Source organism: Chroicocephalus ridibundus, chromosome 3 (assembly GCF_963924245.1).
Source record: "Chroicocephalus ridibundus chromosome 3, bChrRid1.1, whole genome shotgun sequence".
NCBI lineage: Eukaryota > Metazoa > Chordata > Aves > Charadriiformes > Laridae > Chroicocephalus > Chroicocephalus ridibundus.
In genome coordinates, this window is record NC_086286.1 from 126,129,340 (window position 1) to 126,144,996 (window position 15,657).

The following is a 15,657-nucleotide window of genomic DNA, read 5'->3' on the forward strand; positions in this document are numbered from 1 at the left end:
CAACTGCGCAAGGCCATGACCAGCCTTCTCTGAGTTCAAAGTTGGAGGGGAAGCTTGCTCCAGAGACCTCTGAAGGTCCCTTCCAACCTAAATTATTCTATCACTCTATGATACGCTCCTCCCCAATATACAGTTTACAAAATAAATCGGATGCCTCTTGCGTGGTTGGCGTATAGTAAAGCCATCTGTGCTTTAAAACAGCTTTAAACTGGCTTAGACTATGAAATTATTACAGTTTCTCCTGCACAGCAGAAGACTGGCACTATCATTCTTTCTAGTAGATATTTCAGTTGCAAATAGTGTTTCAAAAAAGCAAGACTTTCTAATATAAATGGATGTTCAAGTATCATCCCCTCTCAAATACGTGTATTTAAAGAATAGGGTTTCAAATTCACATAAAAGCCAATGTTTTCCCTGAAGTGGTTGTTATCGTGTCTATGAACTAGGGGTATTCAGGAAGTTTGACTCAACTTGACCCTTTGGCGTTAAAGGGAACAGGTCTTGGCTAATGCTTTTGAGAATCTGACTCACAGGGAAGTTTTCAAGCAGGGATAAGGAAATAACAAGCCTAACAGGAATGTCTGGATGCTAGAAAACATGAAAAGCGATTGAAGTGGCCAACAGTACAGTTTAACTCAAAAATGTTAATATAGGCCAAGTAATCCAATTTTCTCACCTTGATGAAAACACTGTTGTGTAATCTAGTTGTGAGCGGCTCCTAAGCCTGATCCTGGATCACAGTGATGTTGGGATAAGTTAGAAAGTGGATAAAATTTCATATTGGAGTTCCAAGTTAAGCACCGAGATGGCAATAAACTCTGTGTCTGAAGAAACACAGTGTCCTCCATGACCTATTAGTCTACAGAGCTCATTAATGATGTCATGCTGCATATTTAAGATTTTTAGGCATCTCTAAGGCATGGAATAAGCTTGGTTTGTGTTCAGCAACATTCTCCTCCAAGAAGCAAGATAAGGCATAGAGTGGAGATTATTAATTGTTTAATAGGAGCTGATAGAAGCAATTAACTAAATAAGAGGTAGTTGTACACAGAAGCATGTTGACTGGGCAGGAGAGGGCAGAAACTGCAACACTTGATGAACACAATGAACACAAGCAGGGATGAAATGAGGAAAGCCAAGGCTGCCTTGGAATTAAACCTGGCAAGGAACGTCAAGCTCAACAGGAAGGGCTTCTACAAGTATATTGTGGGCAAAAGGAAGACCAGAGAAGTTGTGGGCCCACTGTTGAGTGAGACAGGAGCCATGGTGATGGAGGATGTGGAGAAGGCGGAGTTACTGAATGCCTTCTTTGCTTCGGTCTTTACTGCTCAGCCCAACCCTCAGGAGTCCCAGGCATTGGGGGAAGTAACGGGGAAAGAAGACTTCCCTTGGGTTGAGGAGGATCGAGTGAGGGATCAGGTAGGTCAATTAGATATTCACAAGTCCATGGGCCCCGATGGGATGCACCCGAGAGTGCTGAGGGAGCTGACAGAAGTCATTGCTGGGCTGCTCTCCATCATCTTTGAAAGGTCCTGGAGAACGGGCGAGGTGCCTGAGGACTGGAGGAAAGCCAGTGTCACTCCAGTCTTCAAAAAGGGCAAGAAGGAGGAGCCGGGGAACTACAGGCCAGTCAGCCTCACCTCCATCCCTGGAAAGATGATGGACCAGCTCGTTCTGGGCGTCATCTCAACGCATGTGGAGGAAAGGAAAGCTATCAGAAGTACTCAACATGGATTCATCAAGGGGAAATCATGTCTGACTAATCTGATAGCCTTCTACGATGGCGTGACTGGATGGATAGATGAGGGGAGGGCGGTAGATGTGGTCTACCTTGACTTAAGCAAGGCGTTCGACATGGTCTCCCACAGCATCCTCATAGGGAAGCTTAGGAAGAGAGGGCTTGATGAATGGACAGTAAGGTGGATAGATAACTGGTTGGAAGACAGAGCTCAGAGGGTCGTGATTAGGGGCACAGAGTCTAGTTGGAGGTCAGTGACGAGTGGTGTTCCCCAGGGGTCAGTACTGGGTCCAGTCCTCTTCAATATATTCATCAATGACCTGGACGAGGTGATAGAGTGCACCCTCAGCAAGTTCGCTGATGACACAAAGCTGTGGGGGAGTGGCTGACACACCGGAAGGCTGTGCCACCATCCAGAGAGACCTGGACAGGCTGGAGAGTTGGGCAAAGAGGAACCATATGAAATTCAACAAGGGCAAGTGTAGGGTGCTGCACCTGGGGAGGAATAACCCCCCGCACCAGGACAGGTTGGGGCTGACCTGCTGGAGGGCAGCTCGGTGGAAAACAGGATGACCATGAGTCAGCAATGTGCCCTTGTGGCCAAGAAGGCAAATGGCATCCTGGGGTGCAACAAGAAGAGTGTGGCCAGCAGGTCGAGGGAGTCATCCTCCCCCTCTACTCTGCCCTGGGGAGGCCACACCTGGAGTCCTGTGTCCAGTTCTGGGCTCCCCAGTTCCAGAAGGACAGGGAACTGCTGGAGAGGGGACAGCAAAGGGCTACCAAGATGATGAGGGGACTGGAACACCTCTCTGATGAAGAAAGGCTGAGGGATTTGGGTCTCTTCAGTCTGGAAAAAAGACGGCTGAGGGGGGATTTTATCAACACTTATAAATACTGAAAGGGTGGGTGTCAGGAGGATGGGGCCAGGTTCTTTTCAATGGTGCCCAGGGACAGGACAAGGGGTAATGGGCACAAAACTGAACATAGGAAGTTCCACCTAAACATGAGGAGGAACTTCTTTGCTGTGAGGGTGGCAGAGCCCTGGCACAGACTGCCCAGAGAGGTGGTGGAGTCTCCGTCTCCAGAGACATTCCAACCCTGCCTGGACATGTTCCTGTGCCACCTGCTCTGGGTGACCCTGCTCTGGCAGAGGTCCCTTCCAACCCTGTAATTCTACGATTCTATGATAACACACTTCTTGTTGCATTTTATTTATTCTTGGGTATAAACCACATCAAGAAGCGCCAGAAGTGGCAAGATCTCAGAAAGCGTTGAGAATCCCAATCCTGAAAATAAAGGGCCCATCAAAATGATGAGAGATTTAGTCTTATGTGGTTGGGATGACGTATGAGGATGCTGGGTTAAAGGAAGGGTTTGTGCGCTGCTTGCTTAGTCCTATGAGATTTCGTGTGCCCCTTCTTGCTTTTGAGATGTCAAGCCATCTTCCCCAGTTTAGCAACAGTCCCCAGCATGGTTTTGGCCCAAGGCAACCAGCAATGGGGTAAATGAGCCTTTCACACCCTTTGAGGATTAGCCCAGGCCAGGAACCATTCCCCTGAGGTGGTTTGGATGCAGCACCTTGTTCTGGAGGAGTCTGATGCCATGGAAGCAGCCAGACAAAGCTGTGGTATATCAGCACCTGGATGGGGCCCATAGATGCTACTTTGATACTCGAACTAGGAACAATAATTATCCATCTGTGAATCCTTATCGCTAACTTGCAACATTATGGCGAAGAAAAAAGTCAGTAACAAATGTCGATATTGAGCACCTTAATTGTGACGGTAACTGTAAGTTTGATTTTGATTTTTTTAATAGACAGCATTTTACTTTCATGCTCCCCTGTTGCTCGAGCGCTGCATCTTATATTCCTTTTTATATCTGTTAGAATGAAAATAATTCATTAAAATTAAAAAAGCGGGCCAAAGCCGCAGCTGGTGTAAATTGCTAGAGCCCTGTGGATGCCAGCTTGCTCCAGCTGAGATCTGGCCTTACATAACCTCTTTTTAAGGGTACGTTCAGGCAGCCTTTGCTGCAAGCCTTCCATCCGAGCAGTTACACGCGTCCTCATTTCCTCCCTTCCAAGGAGTGGGCTTTTAATCTGTAAACACCCTCTAGTGCTTAAGGATAATGGTCCCTTGCAAGAGTTAGCAGAAGTGCCCGCAGAGGAGACAGCAGGAGGGTGAGCCATCAGATGAATAACTCACCCCATCCCACCCTTCTTCTTCCAGGAGTGAGCACCAGGGAGAAAGCTGGTGCATGGGATGGATGGTGAGGGAGATGGTGTCCATCCATACCATGTGCGTTGCTACCATAACACCTAGGACATAACCATGCTCCTGTAGTGCCATGGCAAAGTAGGTTTCTCCAGAGAGAAGCAGATGAGGTTAATGAGATGCTGGGAAGGGTGGTGTACCTGTTGCCTTCCTGGTCTTGATAAATCCTTCCCATGCAAAGGGGCATGTAAGGTGCTGCAGGCATAAGTTTACACCTACTCAGCAGAGTTAATTTTCTGAGCTCCCCCTTTCCCTAGAGGTCTGTTTGTGCCCTCTCAAGCATGCTTTCCCATTTTTCATGCCTGGGTTTTCTTCTCTGAAAGCAGTACTAGGCCTGGCTGTGCTTGGTCAAGAAGAGTTTCCCAACCTGGTGTTGCTGGGAGAGGTCTGGGTACCTCAAATCCTATTCCTTTCCGTCTTTCCATATACCTATACTAGCAAACTAGGCAATTTCAAATCCTGCTCATGGGCACCGTAACTTCATCATGATGCTAAATTTTTAATATAATCACAAGATTGGTCAAGACTTACGAGCGCTCTCCCAAGTAATCATAACCTGGGCAGGGCCCGGGACTCCACAGGAGCCAGGGATCAACTCAATACTGAGCATGAAGGCAGCTACCTGGTTTTGGAGGATGAGAGATTTCATTTCTGTGGTCAGTCTTGGCCCATTGGCCTCAGGACAAGTGGTCAGACCCCTGTCCTTTGTTGACTATTGTAGATATAGTCTGAGATTACTGACCTTGGCCAGCTGGTGGTTCTGTGGGATAGACCAATGGCATCCTGGAGTGCAACAAGAAGAGTGTGGCCAGCAGGTGGAGGGAGGTCATCCTCCCCCTCTACTCTGCCCTGGGGAGGCCACACCTGGAGCACTGGCTCCAGTTCTGGGCTCCCCGGTTCCAGAAGGACAGGGAACTGCTGGAGAGGGGACAGCAAAGGGCTACCAAGATGATGAGGGGACTGGAACATCTCTCTTATGAAGAAAGGCTGAGGGACTTGGGTCTTTTCAGTCTGGAAAAAAGACGACTGAGGGGGGATCTTATCAACGCTTGTAAATACTGAAAGGGTGGGTGTCAGGAGGATGGGGCCAGGCTCTTCTCAGTGGTGCCCAGTGACAGGACAAGAGGTAATGGGCACAAAAATGAACATGGGAAGTTCCACCTAAACATGAGGAGGAACTTCTTTCCTGTGAGGGTGGCAGAGCCCTGGCACAGGCTGCCCAGAGAGGTGGTGGAGTCTCCGTCTCTGGAGACATTTCCAACCCCACCTGGACGCGTTCCTGTGCCACCTGCTCTGGGTGACCCTGCTCTGGCAGGCGGTTGGACGGGATGATCTCCAGAGGTTCCTTCCAACCCCTGCCAGTCTGGGATTCTGTGACTCTTCTTCCCTCGAAACATAGCCCAGGGCCTGTGCTGATGTGCCTTTCCATGTTCCTGCAACCCTCTTACACCTCAGCACCCTCTTCATTTCAAGCCAGTGTGTTGCCTGAGGCTTCCTCCTACACTTCAGAGCCACCTCTGTAAATCGAACAGTGCCAATGTACAGGCACAATCCTGTAATAGTTCACCCTGTTAAACTGTCAGTGCAGTCCCTGGCAATTTTTGACAAGACCAACTAGCATGGACTCCACGTGGAGTTGAGTCATGCCAGCTGGCCAAGGACAAAGGCTGGTCTTTGGTCTGCTTTGTTTAATGGTATAGACAGAGCTTCTGACTCCAAAATCCTGTCTCTGGACATTTCTGCTACAGTCCTTGCTGAGACTGCTGAGCAGCCTCTGCCATCCACATGAAGCATCTTTTTCCACAGCACTTAGGGTAAGGTGTTTTTTTTTACAGTAGAAGCATCTTCTCCCTCCTGGTGGCATCCTGCGGCTCTCTCCAGAGGTTATTTGACCACATTTCTGGAGCTGATGGCTTTGGCTCCTTAAAAACATGGTTTGGCGCAGGGACAGCAGTGACTTTGCCCCGCGCAGTTTGTGTGCTACTGCGACATACGTAGTAAATAAGCGTGAGGGTAATTATACCAACAGGAATTCTGGGAACCCGGCCAGAACGGAGGGGACAGCCAATCCTTTGTGCATTTAAAGAAAATCACCCCAAATCCCCCTCCCAATCCCAAATTAGTTCTATCTCTTGAAGCCATAGTGGGACTTAGAACTAAAAATACATGCATACACACAAATACACGCACTCGTATATAAAAATAGCCAGCATTCAAAAAACAAAAAGCCCGATGTTAGGCTCCTGTATCCAAAATTAAGCTCTTAAATAAATAAATTAGCCTGATTTTCAAAAGCACAGAGCGGTGAATGGTTTTCACTGACATAAGAGGAAGCATCGTGTTGCTCAAGATTGAAGATCAGGCCTCAATATGGATTTGAAAGTCTAATTATAGAATCCTGTTTGCTACCACTTGACCGAGAACAACAAATTTCAGGTGAAATGACATTGATTTTTTTTCTTCTTCAGCATTTGTCTACACTTAACCAGTGTTAGTAAAGGTAGGAAAAAGCCCTTAAACAAGTAAATAAAATACCACAAAGAAGAAACAGATATACTGGAATAAAACTGCTTACACCAGTGTTGTACATTCGTGTTCAGGAATGGGATTAAGCGTTACCGATATTACAGCTGGGTGAAATTTTATCTTGATTAATTAGACGGGTATTTATTAGTTGTTGAAAGCCTACCAGGCAGAAATACTGCTTTTCCCACTTACTTTTGCACTTTCTCTGCTGAAAACTCAACAGTCGTCTGGCCTCAAGGAGGAATGCGTTTTTAGTCCTCCTTTTCCTCCCTTCATCAGATTTGGGTCTGAAGGATGCTAAAGACAGAGCACCATATTTTTGCATGGACTGGAAGTACAAAGAGAAGTTAATTTCCCTTCAGCTGCAAATGGTCGTTGGAGCTGTTTTGCTCATGCACCGTTCATTTGGGAGGCTGTGACCTTTTGCTGGCCAAAATTATGCCCAGGGATTCCTGAGGTCACGGTCCCCTGTGGCAATTGGATTGAGACAGGTTTGTCCTTCTCGTGTCTTTCAGCACAGACCAAATTGAGCAGAGCTGGGCTTTACAGTATCAAGGAAGTATGGAGGACCATCACCAGGCAGAGCAGTATTTTACTGCCTCCAGCTCTGGGGCCTCGGCACAGGAGAGACACGGAGCTGTTGGAGCGGGGCCAGAGGAGGCCCCGGAGATGCTGGGAGGGCTGGAGCCCCTCTGCTGGGAGGACAGGCTGAGAGAGCTGGGGGGGTTCAGCCTGGAGAAGAGAAGGCTCCGCGGAGACCTTATTGTGGTCTTCCAGTGCTTAAAGGGGACCTACAGGAAAGATGGGGACAAATGTTTTAGCAGGGCCTGTTCCGGTGGGACAAGCGGTAATGGCTTTCCACTAAAAGAGGGGAGATTCAGAGTAGGTATAAGGAATAAATTGTTTACACCAAGGGTGGTGAGCCCCTGTCCCAGGCTGCCTAGAGACGCTGTGGCTGCCCCATCCCTGGAGGGGTTCAAGGCCAGGTTGGCCGGGGCTTGGAGCAACCAGGTTAGACGGGACTCTGGCTAACCTGGTCTAGTGGGAGGTGTCCCTGCTCATGGCAGGGAGGTTGGACTAGATGGCCTTTAAAGGTCCCTTCCAACCCAACTATTCTGTGATTTTGTGATTGCACTCATATGTTTGTGTTGTGGTGGTTAGAGACTGGGGACAGCACTAAACTCTCTGGGTTCTGCTGCCCACCTGTTCGGAGGACTTTGGGAGAGCCCTTTGGGTGATCCATGACTCAGTTTCCCCATCTGTGGAAGGGGCACATTAGGGATGATCTTTGCAAAAGGCTGTGGGCTCAACAGCCAAGAGAATTTGGTGTTGCTGTCATTGCTGTTGTTCTGGCCATTGATGGAGACAAGACCAAGGCATTACTGTGTGGATGGTGATGAATCTCTAGAGATCAAGGAGAAATCACTGCAGGACGTGGTGTCCCTTCTGTTAGTTTCTTCTTAATCTTTTTTAGTGACTCAGTGACATTGTTATAGTTTGGTTCTGCCAAGCCAGAGTGCTTGGAAAAGTAGACAGTATTAAAAATAAGCAAAACCCAGACACAGCTGGTGGGGACAGCAATGTGGAAGAGCAGAGGTCTAGAAAATGTGAACTGTGAGAAGGGACTGAAAGAAATTGGTGTTTTTTTAATCTGGAGAAAACAAGACTGAAGGTTTACATGGTAACTATGTGCAGACAGGTAAAAGACTGCTGCAGGGTGAAAATGAATAAATTCTCCTTGTCCATGGCTGGGATGATGATAAATTAGTGGCTTAACCTTCAGAAAAGGAGTTTAGGTTTCGTGTACTAGCAGGAATGGGAGCTCCTGGGAAGGGGAGGCCGTGCAAGACTACAAGATGGCTTCAGTGAATATCTCTGTGGAAAGAGTTTGGCAAAGGTGATGCTGTCTTTGCCCATGGGCAGCACCTTATGGGCAGCACCACCTTGGTTTTTGGTGGCCCTGTTTAGTTGTTATTATAAAAACCAGTTGCATGCTCTTGTTCTCTGCTTTCTCCTTGAGCCACTCTCCCCAGCTTTGCCTTTCCGGTGTAATTTCTCACATGCATAAAGAAAAGGCAGGATTCCTGTGTCATCCTGCAGCTTCTGGGGCTGAGGGCTTTCAGGGAAATGCCGAGTACAGGCGGTGGCCTTGGGCATGTTGGGGAGTGGGAGGACGCCTGGTGTCCATGAGAGGGCAGGTGGTCAGCGGGCATTTCTACCCCACTCGGACGCTGCTGGGGATGTCACACCAGTGTCACCAGTGTCGTATGTGACTGGCGTAGCATTTTCTCGAGTGTCGAGCCCCATCTGGTGGCTTTCCTGCGTCATTTTTTGTGTCCTTGCGTCTTCTTTCGGGATTTTTCGTCTTCTGTGCTTGCAAACTGCGAACGGGAAGGAAGGACAAGGTGCTTGAGAAAGGGCAGGGCTTGCTCAGCTACCTCTGCTTCTCTCCCAGCTCCCTGTCCCTGGGTGAAACTTGGAGATATAGAGGCTGACGAAGCTTATGTCCTTTCCTTCTGCTCTTCCTTGCCATGCGATCTCGCACCAAGTGGCAAGGAATGATCTAATCGTTTTGGCGAAACCCCAGTTTGTGCTGTGAGCCCCTCCCAGAGCCTCCAGAAGGCACTTCAGTCCTCTGTCGTGCTGGCATCTGAGGTGGGACAGATGAACAGTCCCAGGAGGGGACATTTCTCTCCATTGACTAGCTCAGATGACCAACTTCAGGGTCAGCATTAGGTGAAATGGTTCCCATCCCAAATTTCAGAGCACAAGGTTACAGCCACCACTCAGGTTGAGAATGAAAAACACCAAATATTAGATCATTAGTATCACCAAGCATTAGAAAGGACCCTGTTAGGAGATGCTTCCTTTCTTAAATGCCATGATTCCTGTGACATCCGGGCACCTTGTGCTACCCTGACTCGATCAGCTCCATTTACAAAGGTTGGCCAAATGTTCCATGACGGGAAGTTGTCCCCCCAGAGTGAGGTTTGCAGGTCTCCTTGCACATCTGATATGGAAACAGGGGCGACAAAACAGTACCTGTCGTGCATGAGACACCTCCTTCTAGTCCAACGTTGCCCAAAGTCTCGATAGCTGACCAGTAGCAAGCTGTGGTCTTTTGCATTTGTGGGTCACACGTGCTGAAGGGGAAGGTGGTGTCTCATTGCTCTACCTGTGATGAAATGGGGTAAAATCTCTGGGGTACATGGGGAAATTTCCTTACTACAGTGCTGCAGGGGCTTAGACGATCTGTCAGGCCACCGCCAAGTGTCATGACCAGCATTTGTCAAGTAGCTTCTTTTCTCTTCACAAGAACAAAGTGAGTGAGTTGTTTTCTTGTGCAAATGTTTCATGAGCGTTTCCTGCCCCCATGCTTCGCATTTGGGTGCTGCAAGGAAAGGTTTCCCACTCCTGCAGTACAAAATGTTGCAGGAGATGGTGTTAGAGCTGTGTAGACACTCCAGGCTCCCTTTTACTCAGACATCCTCCTTCTACCCTTACAACTGGCCCACAGCCCTGTCCCCCTCGTGTTTTGGTGCACGCCAAAGTCTCACGCTCGGCTTTTCCTCCTGTTTCCTGCAGGTATATCCGAACTATGTACCTGGGGATCCAGAGCCAGAGGCGGAAGGAACACCAGCGGCGTTTCTACTGGGCTATGATGTACGAATATGCAGACGTAAATATGTTGCGCCTCCTGGAAACTTTCCTCGAGAGCGCCCCTCAACTGGTGCTACAGCTCTGCATAATGATCCAAAAGAACCGTGCAGAAACATTACCATGTAAGTGGCCTCCCTCGTCCCCCCCTCCCCATCCTCCCGGCCTCTCCCCTCTGATCCCATGCTCAGCTGCCGATGGATGTTTTGCTAACCGTCCGCCCTACGCAACCTGGCGTGTAAGGGGCTGCCACTTGGGACAAATCTCATTCCAGCTCCGCGCTGCGTTCGCTGGGTAAAATTTCTGCTCGTTCCACTGAGAAAAAAATCAGTATCAATGGAAAAACAAGATTCAGCTCTTCCACACCCAGTCCAGTCTAACGAAATGATGGTGTTATCAGGAGAAGGCTGGCAGTCTTGGCTGCGATGGCAAGTGTCGCCATTCATTTACTGCCTGACACTGGGCAAATGCAACCCTTCTCTGCCTCAGTTTCCCTCCTTTCTTAAGTAGGATGATAAAACTGGCCAAATTTGAGTTTGTGTTGTGAGGACTAATGCTTCAATGCCTGTGCAATGCTCTGATGGTGTGACGTGTAGTATAAGGTGCTTGGTTTTATAGATAAAGGCTGCAGGACCTTTTCTGAAGAGTTCCCAGGAATTAAGGCTTGGTCATTGGTACTGTGGTTCTCAACAAGTACAAGAAAAGAGAGGGGAGAAGGCAATGGAGGGGACTGTGCAGAGGCAGAGATGTTGTAGCACAGGTATCGCTGCAAATGTAGATAGATGAGCAGAGGCTTGGAAGCAACCACAGAGAAGAGTTTGCCAATTTTTATGTCCTTTGCTGCAGTGATGTCCTGAGCCTGGGGCAACCACCCCAGTCAAGAGGCATATGCCCCTGTCCCAGCCCTGGGGTGAGCAGCTCTACCAGCCCATGCCCGTGGGAATGCTGGTTGCCAAAGGGTCCCCAGCTTGAGGGAGAATTGTCCTTTCCAAGGACCAACAGTGGTATCAGCTGATGAGCTGCTGGGTTACTCAGCCCTTGCTCAATTCACACACCAGGGATGACACTCAGCTTCCTAAAGGCAGCCTGTTTGTGGCGTGCCATTTCTGGCAGACCTGAGATGTTTCTTGGGGCTGGGGTTGGAACCGGGCAGTTCTTCAGGGTTAAATTTTGCTGATTGAACCAACCAAGGTCACCACTATGTAGAGCGTCGGTAAATCGGACTGCTCTCCCCTTCCTCCATACTTTAAGCATGTCCATCACAGCTGTTTATAGAGGCTTCCCTTCTCCTATTTGCGCACTCTTTTTTCTGAAACCTATCATCACAAGCTCTCCAGGCCTCCAAAGTGCTGACACGATGAACGTGCTTTTCTATAACTTCTGCTGGAACTGCTCACATTTGCCAGCACCCTTTTCCTGCTGCTTCCAATGTTATTAACCCTACTAAAAATGCATAAATCATAACCTAAGAGGCTTGCCAGGGCGTTATGCAGACTGTTGGGCTTGCTACAGAAAGCACGGGGTGAAGTTTGCTGGTCTCTGTTGTGCTGCAAGTCAGACGACACGGCCGAATAATCCCTCTAGGCTTTCAAATCTGCGGCTCTTTCAGTTTGCCACTTCCAGGCATGGCTGCCTAATCCACCGAACAAGCTGCATCATTTTCCAGCCCCCCACTCCCTCCCTCCCTCCCTCCCTCCCCTTCTTCAGCTATGCAGTTCCTCCGTTCCTCCACCACAGCGACCAAGCTGTGCTCTCTTCCAAGGCAATGCACGTCCCCGCCTGCCTCCCCGAGCCCTGGAGGGCTCTTTGCCTGCCACGCTCCAGCAGCCGAGCTCTCAGGGTCCCCAGTGCATCCTCTCCCTGCCCTCCCTCCGTGCCGGTGCCAGAGATGCGGTCGTGCATCGCGGGGCTGCGTGCCGAGCGGCGGGCGCTGCTGATGGATACGAGCGGCAGAGCTGGCTCGGCGTTCCCGACTCAGGTGCAAGGTTGCCTAAAGCTCCTCCGTGCCGGTGGCGGTGCTTCTGTCTTCCCCCTCCTCCCGGCCGCACGTAATTATGTAAAAGGAAATTAAATGCTGAGAGGAGCCGTTATGAAAGGGAGCCTCAAAGATTTCCCTTAAAGCAGGCAGAAGCCAAAGGAAGATGGGTATTGTTAGGGAGGCTGTGTGTTTAAAAATCAAATCAAGTCTCTCCTGGCTCATCGTGTCTATGTGAGCGTGGCTCGTCACAGGGAGAGGCCAGTTCTGTCTCTAAACAGGGACGGTATCAGCTGCGGCTCTCAGGGACTGGCAAAACGGCCCCCAGCAGGGACTACAAACCCAGGTACAGCCTGTGCTAGTGTGTCCAGACTCCAGCTATTGCCATATGGTTCACACAGCCTCTTATGGATGCGCTTAGTGCTAGAAGGTCAATTTGCCATTTTATATGGCGTACATCCCTCCTCCAAGCCCCAGAGCTCCCTGCCCTTAAGACTGCAATACCAAGCCCAGCGCAGGAAGCCAAACCAGGCTCCGGTCTTCTCCTAATGGGTCAGATAATATCTCCTTCTCCTATTTAAGGAGCTTTAGAAAATGAGTTACTGAAATAGCTGTCAGGAAGTTTTGCTTTTTTCTCCTAGTTCCCATGTTAAGATAGCTGTTGAGGTAAGAAGAGTGAATACACTGGACGTCTTTGCTCAAACCCTCCAGAGGTGTTTAGGAACATGGTGACAGAAAGGGCTGATCTTGCCGACTGTGGTTGCAGTGAGCAGGGGAGCGCTGCAAGGACTAGCAGAAGGGGATGCAATCAGGCTAACTATCTATTGGGTGGGCAGAAGAAGGAAAAGCCTCACCATGCTGTGCAAGAACCATTTCACCCTGAGAGTTACCTGTTGGAAAAGGCTGAGTGGAACCTGTTTTTGTTGCTCCTTCAACTCTCAAAGAACAGGCAAGTTTCACTAATGGGGCCCTGCTCACGCAAGAGTTAGCATCTCCTGCATGGTCTGACACCACCAGCAAGAGAAGTGCTGGAGCTGGAATTTGAGGTCAAGTCCCAACCTCAGTAAAGTTTGGGACAACACCCCTTGGGATTTTATGAAGGTCAGGATTCGTTCCTTCGTCATATCCCTAGCACAAGGCAGACCAGATCCCAGCTTAGCTGCTGTCGCCCAATGACTGGGGAAGAGCAGAAAATAGCACAGAGAGAAGAGAAGTAAGAACTCGGTGTACTCCGTCAGGTGAGCAGATCTGACCTGGAAGGTGCACGCTGAGAGCCTGAGCTGGAGTACTTTGTGCTGTGGCTGCTGGGACAAATGGGTCGACACCAGCTCCTGAATATGCACGTGGAAGGAGCTGGTGTTGGTGTGCAGGCCCTTTGCGCGCAATTCGTCTGCTACAACCACAGCTGTCTGGGTCCAAACCAGAGTCAAATGAAGGTGAGGGAGGAAGGATGTCTCCAAAACATGGATCAGCCCGTGTCCAAAGTGGCTGAAGGAGGTGAGATGAGATGTTCACCCTCCTTTCTCCAGGGAACCTAGACAGAACCTGGGTGATGCATTTAGGTGTTCAAGGCCAGGCTGGACGGGGCTTGGAGTAACGTGGTCTGGTGGGAGGTGTCCCTGCCCAGGGCAGGGGGTTGGAACTGGATGATCTTTAAGGTCCCTTCCAACCCGAACCAATCTGTGATTCTGTGATTCTGTGATTTAGACCTGCCCCTAGGGTTAGGCAGAAGGAGGTGGTGGGACTCTGAGACGGCACAACTCTGTCCATGACTCACCTTACCTGTCTCTGAGATTTAGGAGAGGATGGATGAAAGGGCGGCCATCTCTCCCAGATTCCTGGACAGCACTGGCCAGAGGACTTCCCCTAATTTAGATAACACGGTGTATTTTGCGGGGAGAAACATAATATTAACGACAACCCAAAAAAGCCCAGCAACCCAGATCTTCATTTCATAATCACTCCTAGCAGATAATCCTCCTTGTTCTTGCAGAATAAGCCATCCTTAACCCTCTTCACCCTGCAGAGGTGCCTCTTCCTCTGCACTGAGGGGGAAGGAGCACATATAACCAGCTTAAAGGAGACACCCAACTTGAAGGCAGTTAGTGAGGTGAGAGGGATTCCAGTTTTTCAGCATAAATCCCCTCTTAAAGAGGGTTCCTTTTACTTAATTTTTTCACATGCCTACTTTAAGACTTAATGAGCATTAGCCGAACCGCTGATGTCCTTCCACTCGTGTCACGAGTGCTTTACGGAACGCTTTTGCTGGGAATTTGCCTGCCTGAGGCTGCAGTTTTCATCACAGGGTTTCCCCCTACAAAAACAAGAAAAGAGGGCTGTCTATCCACCGATGCTGTGCCCATCTCCTCTCTAACCCTGCTGTTGATCTGAAAGAGATCTGCAGCGTCAGCCTTCGTTATGCAAAGTCCTGTTGAAACCTCTGGGATTTTGCGAGGTGTCTGCACTCCCTGCAGCCCGCAGTAAGTAGTCTGAAGCTGCTCGTCTATTCAAGAAAAAGCAGCGTTAGCTTCAGCCTGTCTGGGGGGGGTCACTTTTTTAAGCAGAGTGATACAAGTTGGGCACTAAAAGGGATTTTAGACAGCTACAGATGTGTGTTGGCTGCAGAAATAGCCTGGTGGCATTTGCAAATGATGTAGCCAAATCTCGTCCCTCCCAAAGCAAAGTCCTAGCTGTTTCACTGTGTCCTCACTCTTTCTGTACCATGTCTGGAGGCCTTTTATGATCAGGGCTTCTCCTTTTTTTGCAAGGGCACTCTAAGATGCTTTTTCCTCTCAGTTTAGAAAATTTGACTGGTGTTTGCAAGGTATTGGAGGACAAGCAGCAGGGGTGGGTTACCCGTTGCCCTCACTGCCCAGGGAAGGCATTCCCCATCAAGCTGAGTGGGTTCGTGACGAGCCAACCTCAAGTTAAACACTCCTGCACCTGAGTGAGAGGATTCCTGTGTGGGTGATGATGTGTTAAGTCTAATGTGGAGATAAATTTCTCAGTTAATTTTCCCCCGATGACAGGCTGGTAGTTAACCAATAATATGCTGTGAATAATGGATATGCTGTGAACTACATACTGTCTGAAATGTCCTGTTAGATATATTCATAGGGTAGGAAATATCCCAAGGCACCACGACTTGTTGAGGAACGGTTTGAGATCCAAAACCAAGGCCATATCTAAAGGACAACACATGAATGGATTACTTCTTACACAGGCCTCAAAGATCAAAGTAACCTTCTTAGCTGAGGCAGCCAAGTTAGAAAGGGAACCTTCAGCCTTTAGTTGCCCAAGGGCGTGATTTTCAAATGTGATCAGCGCTGGCCTGAATGTAACCAAAGAGACTAAAATTCCCATGTCTCCACTGAGAGTGGAGAAGAGACTCATTAGATTTGAAAGTTCATCCTACAAGTAGCACTGCTAACCTTGAAAGAACACTAGAAGTTAGTGCAAGATCCTTCCTGCTGGCCTGGGCCAAG

At 49.1% G+C, this 15,657-nt stretch overlaps 1 protein-coding gene across 1 annotated transcript in view; it reads left to right on the top strand.

The window, feature by feature from the left end:
- The window catches only part of XKR6 (XK related 6), a 205,859-nt gene that overhangs the window by 171,698 nt on the left and 18,504 nt on the right, over positions 1 to 15,657 (top strand). Inside the window, exon 2 of the mRNA XM_063330691.1 lies at positions 10,126 to 10,322. Within this exon, the coding sequence (XP_063186761.1) occupies positions 10,126 to 10,322 (197 nt within the window). The remainder of the gene's footprint in view (positions 1 to 10,125; positions 10,323 to 15,657) is intronic.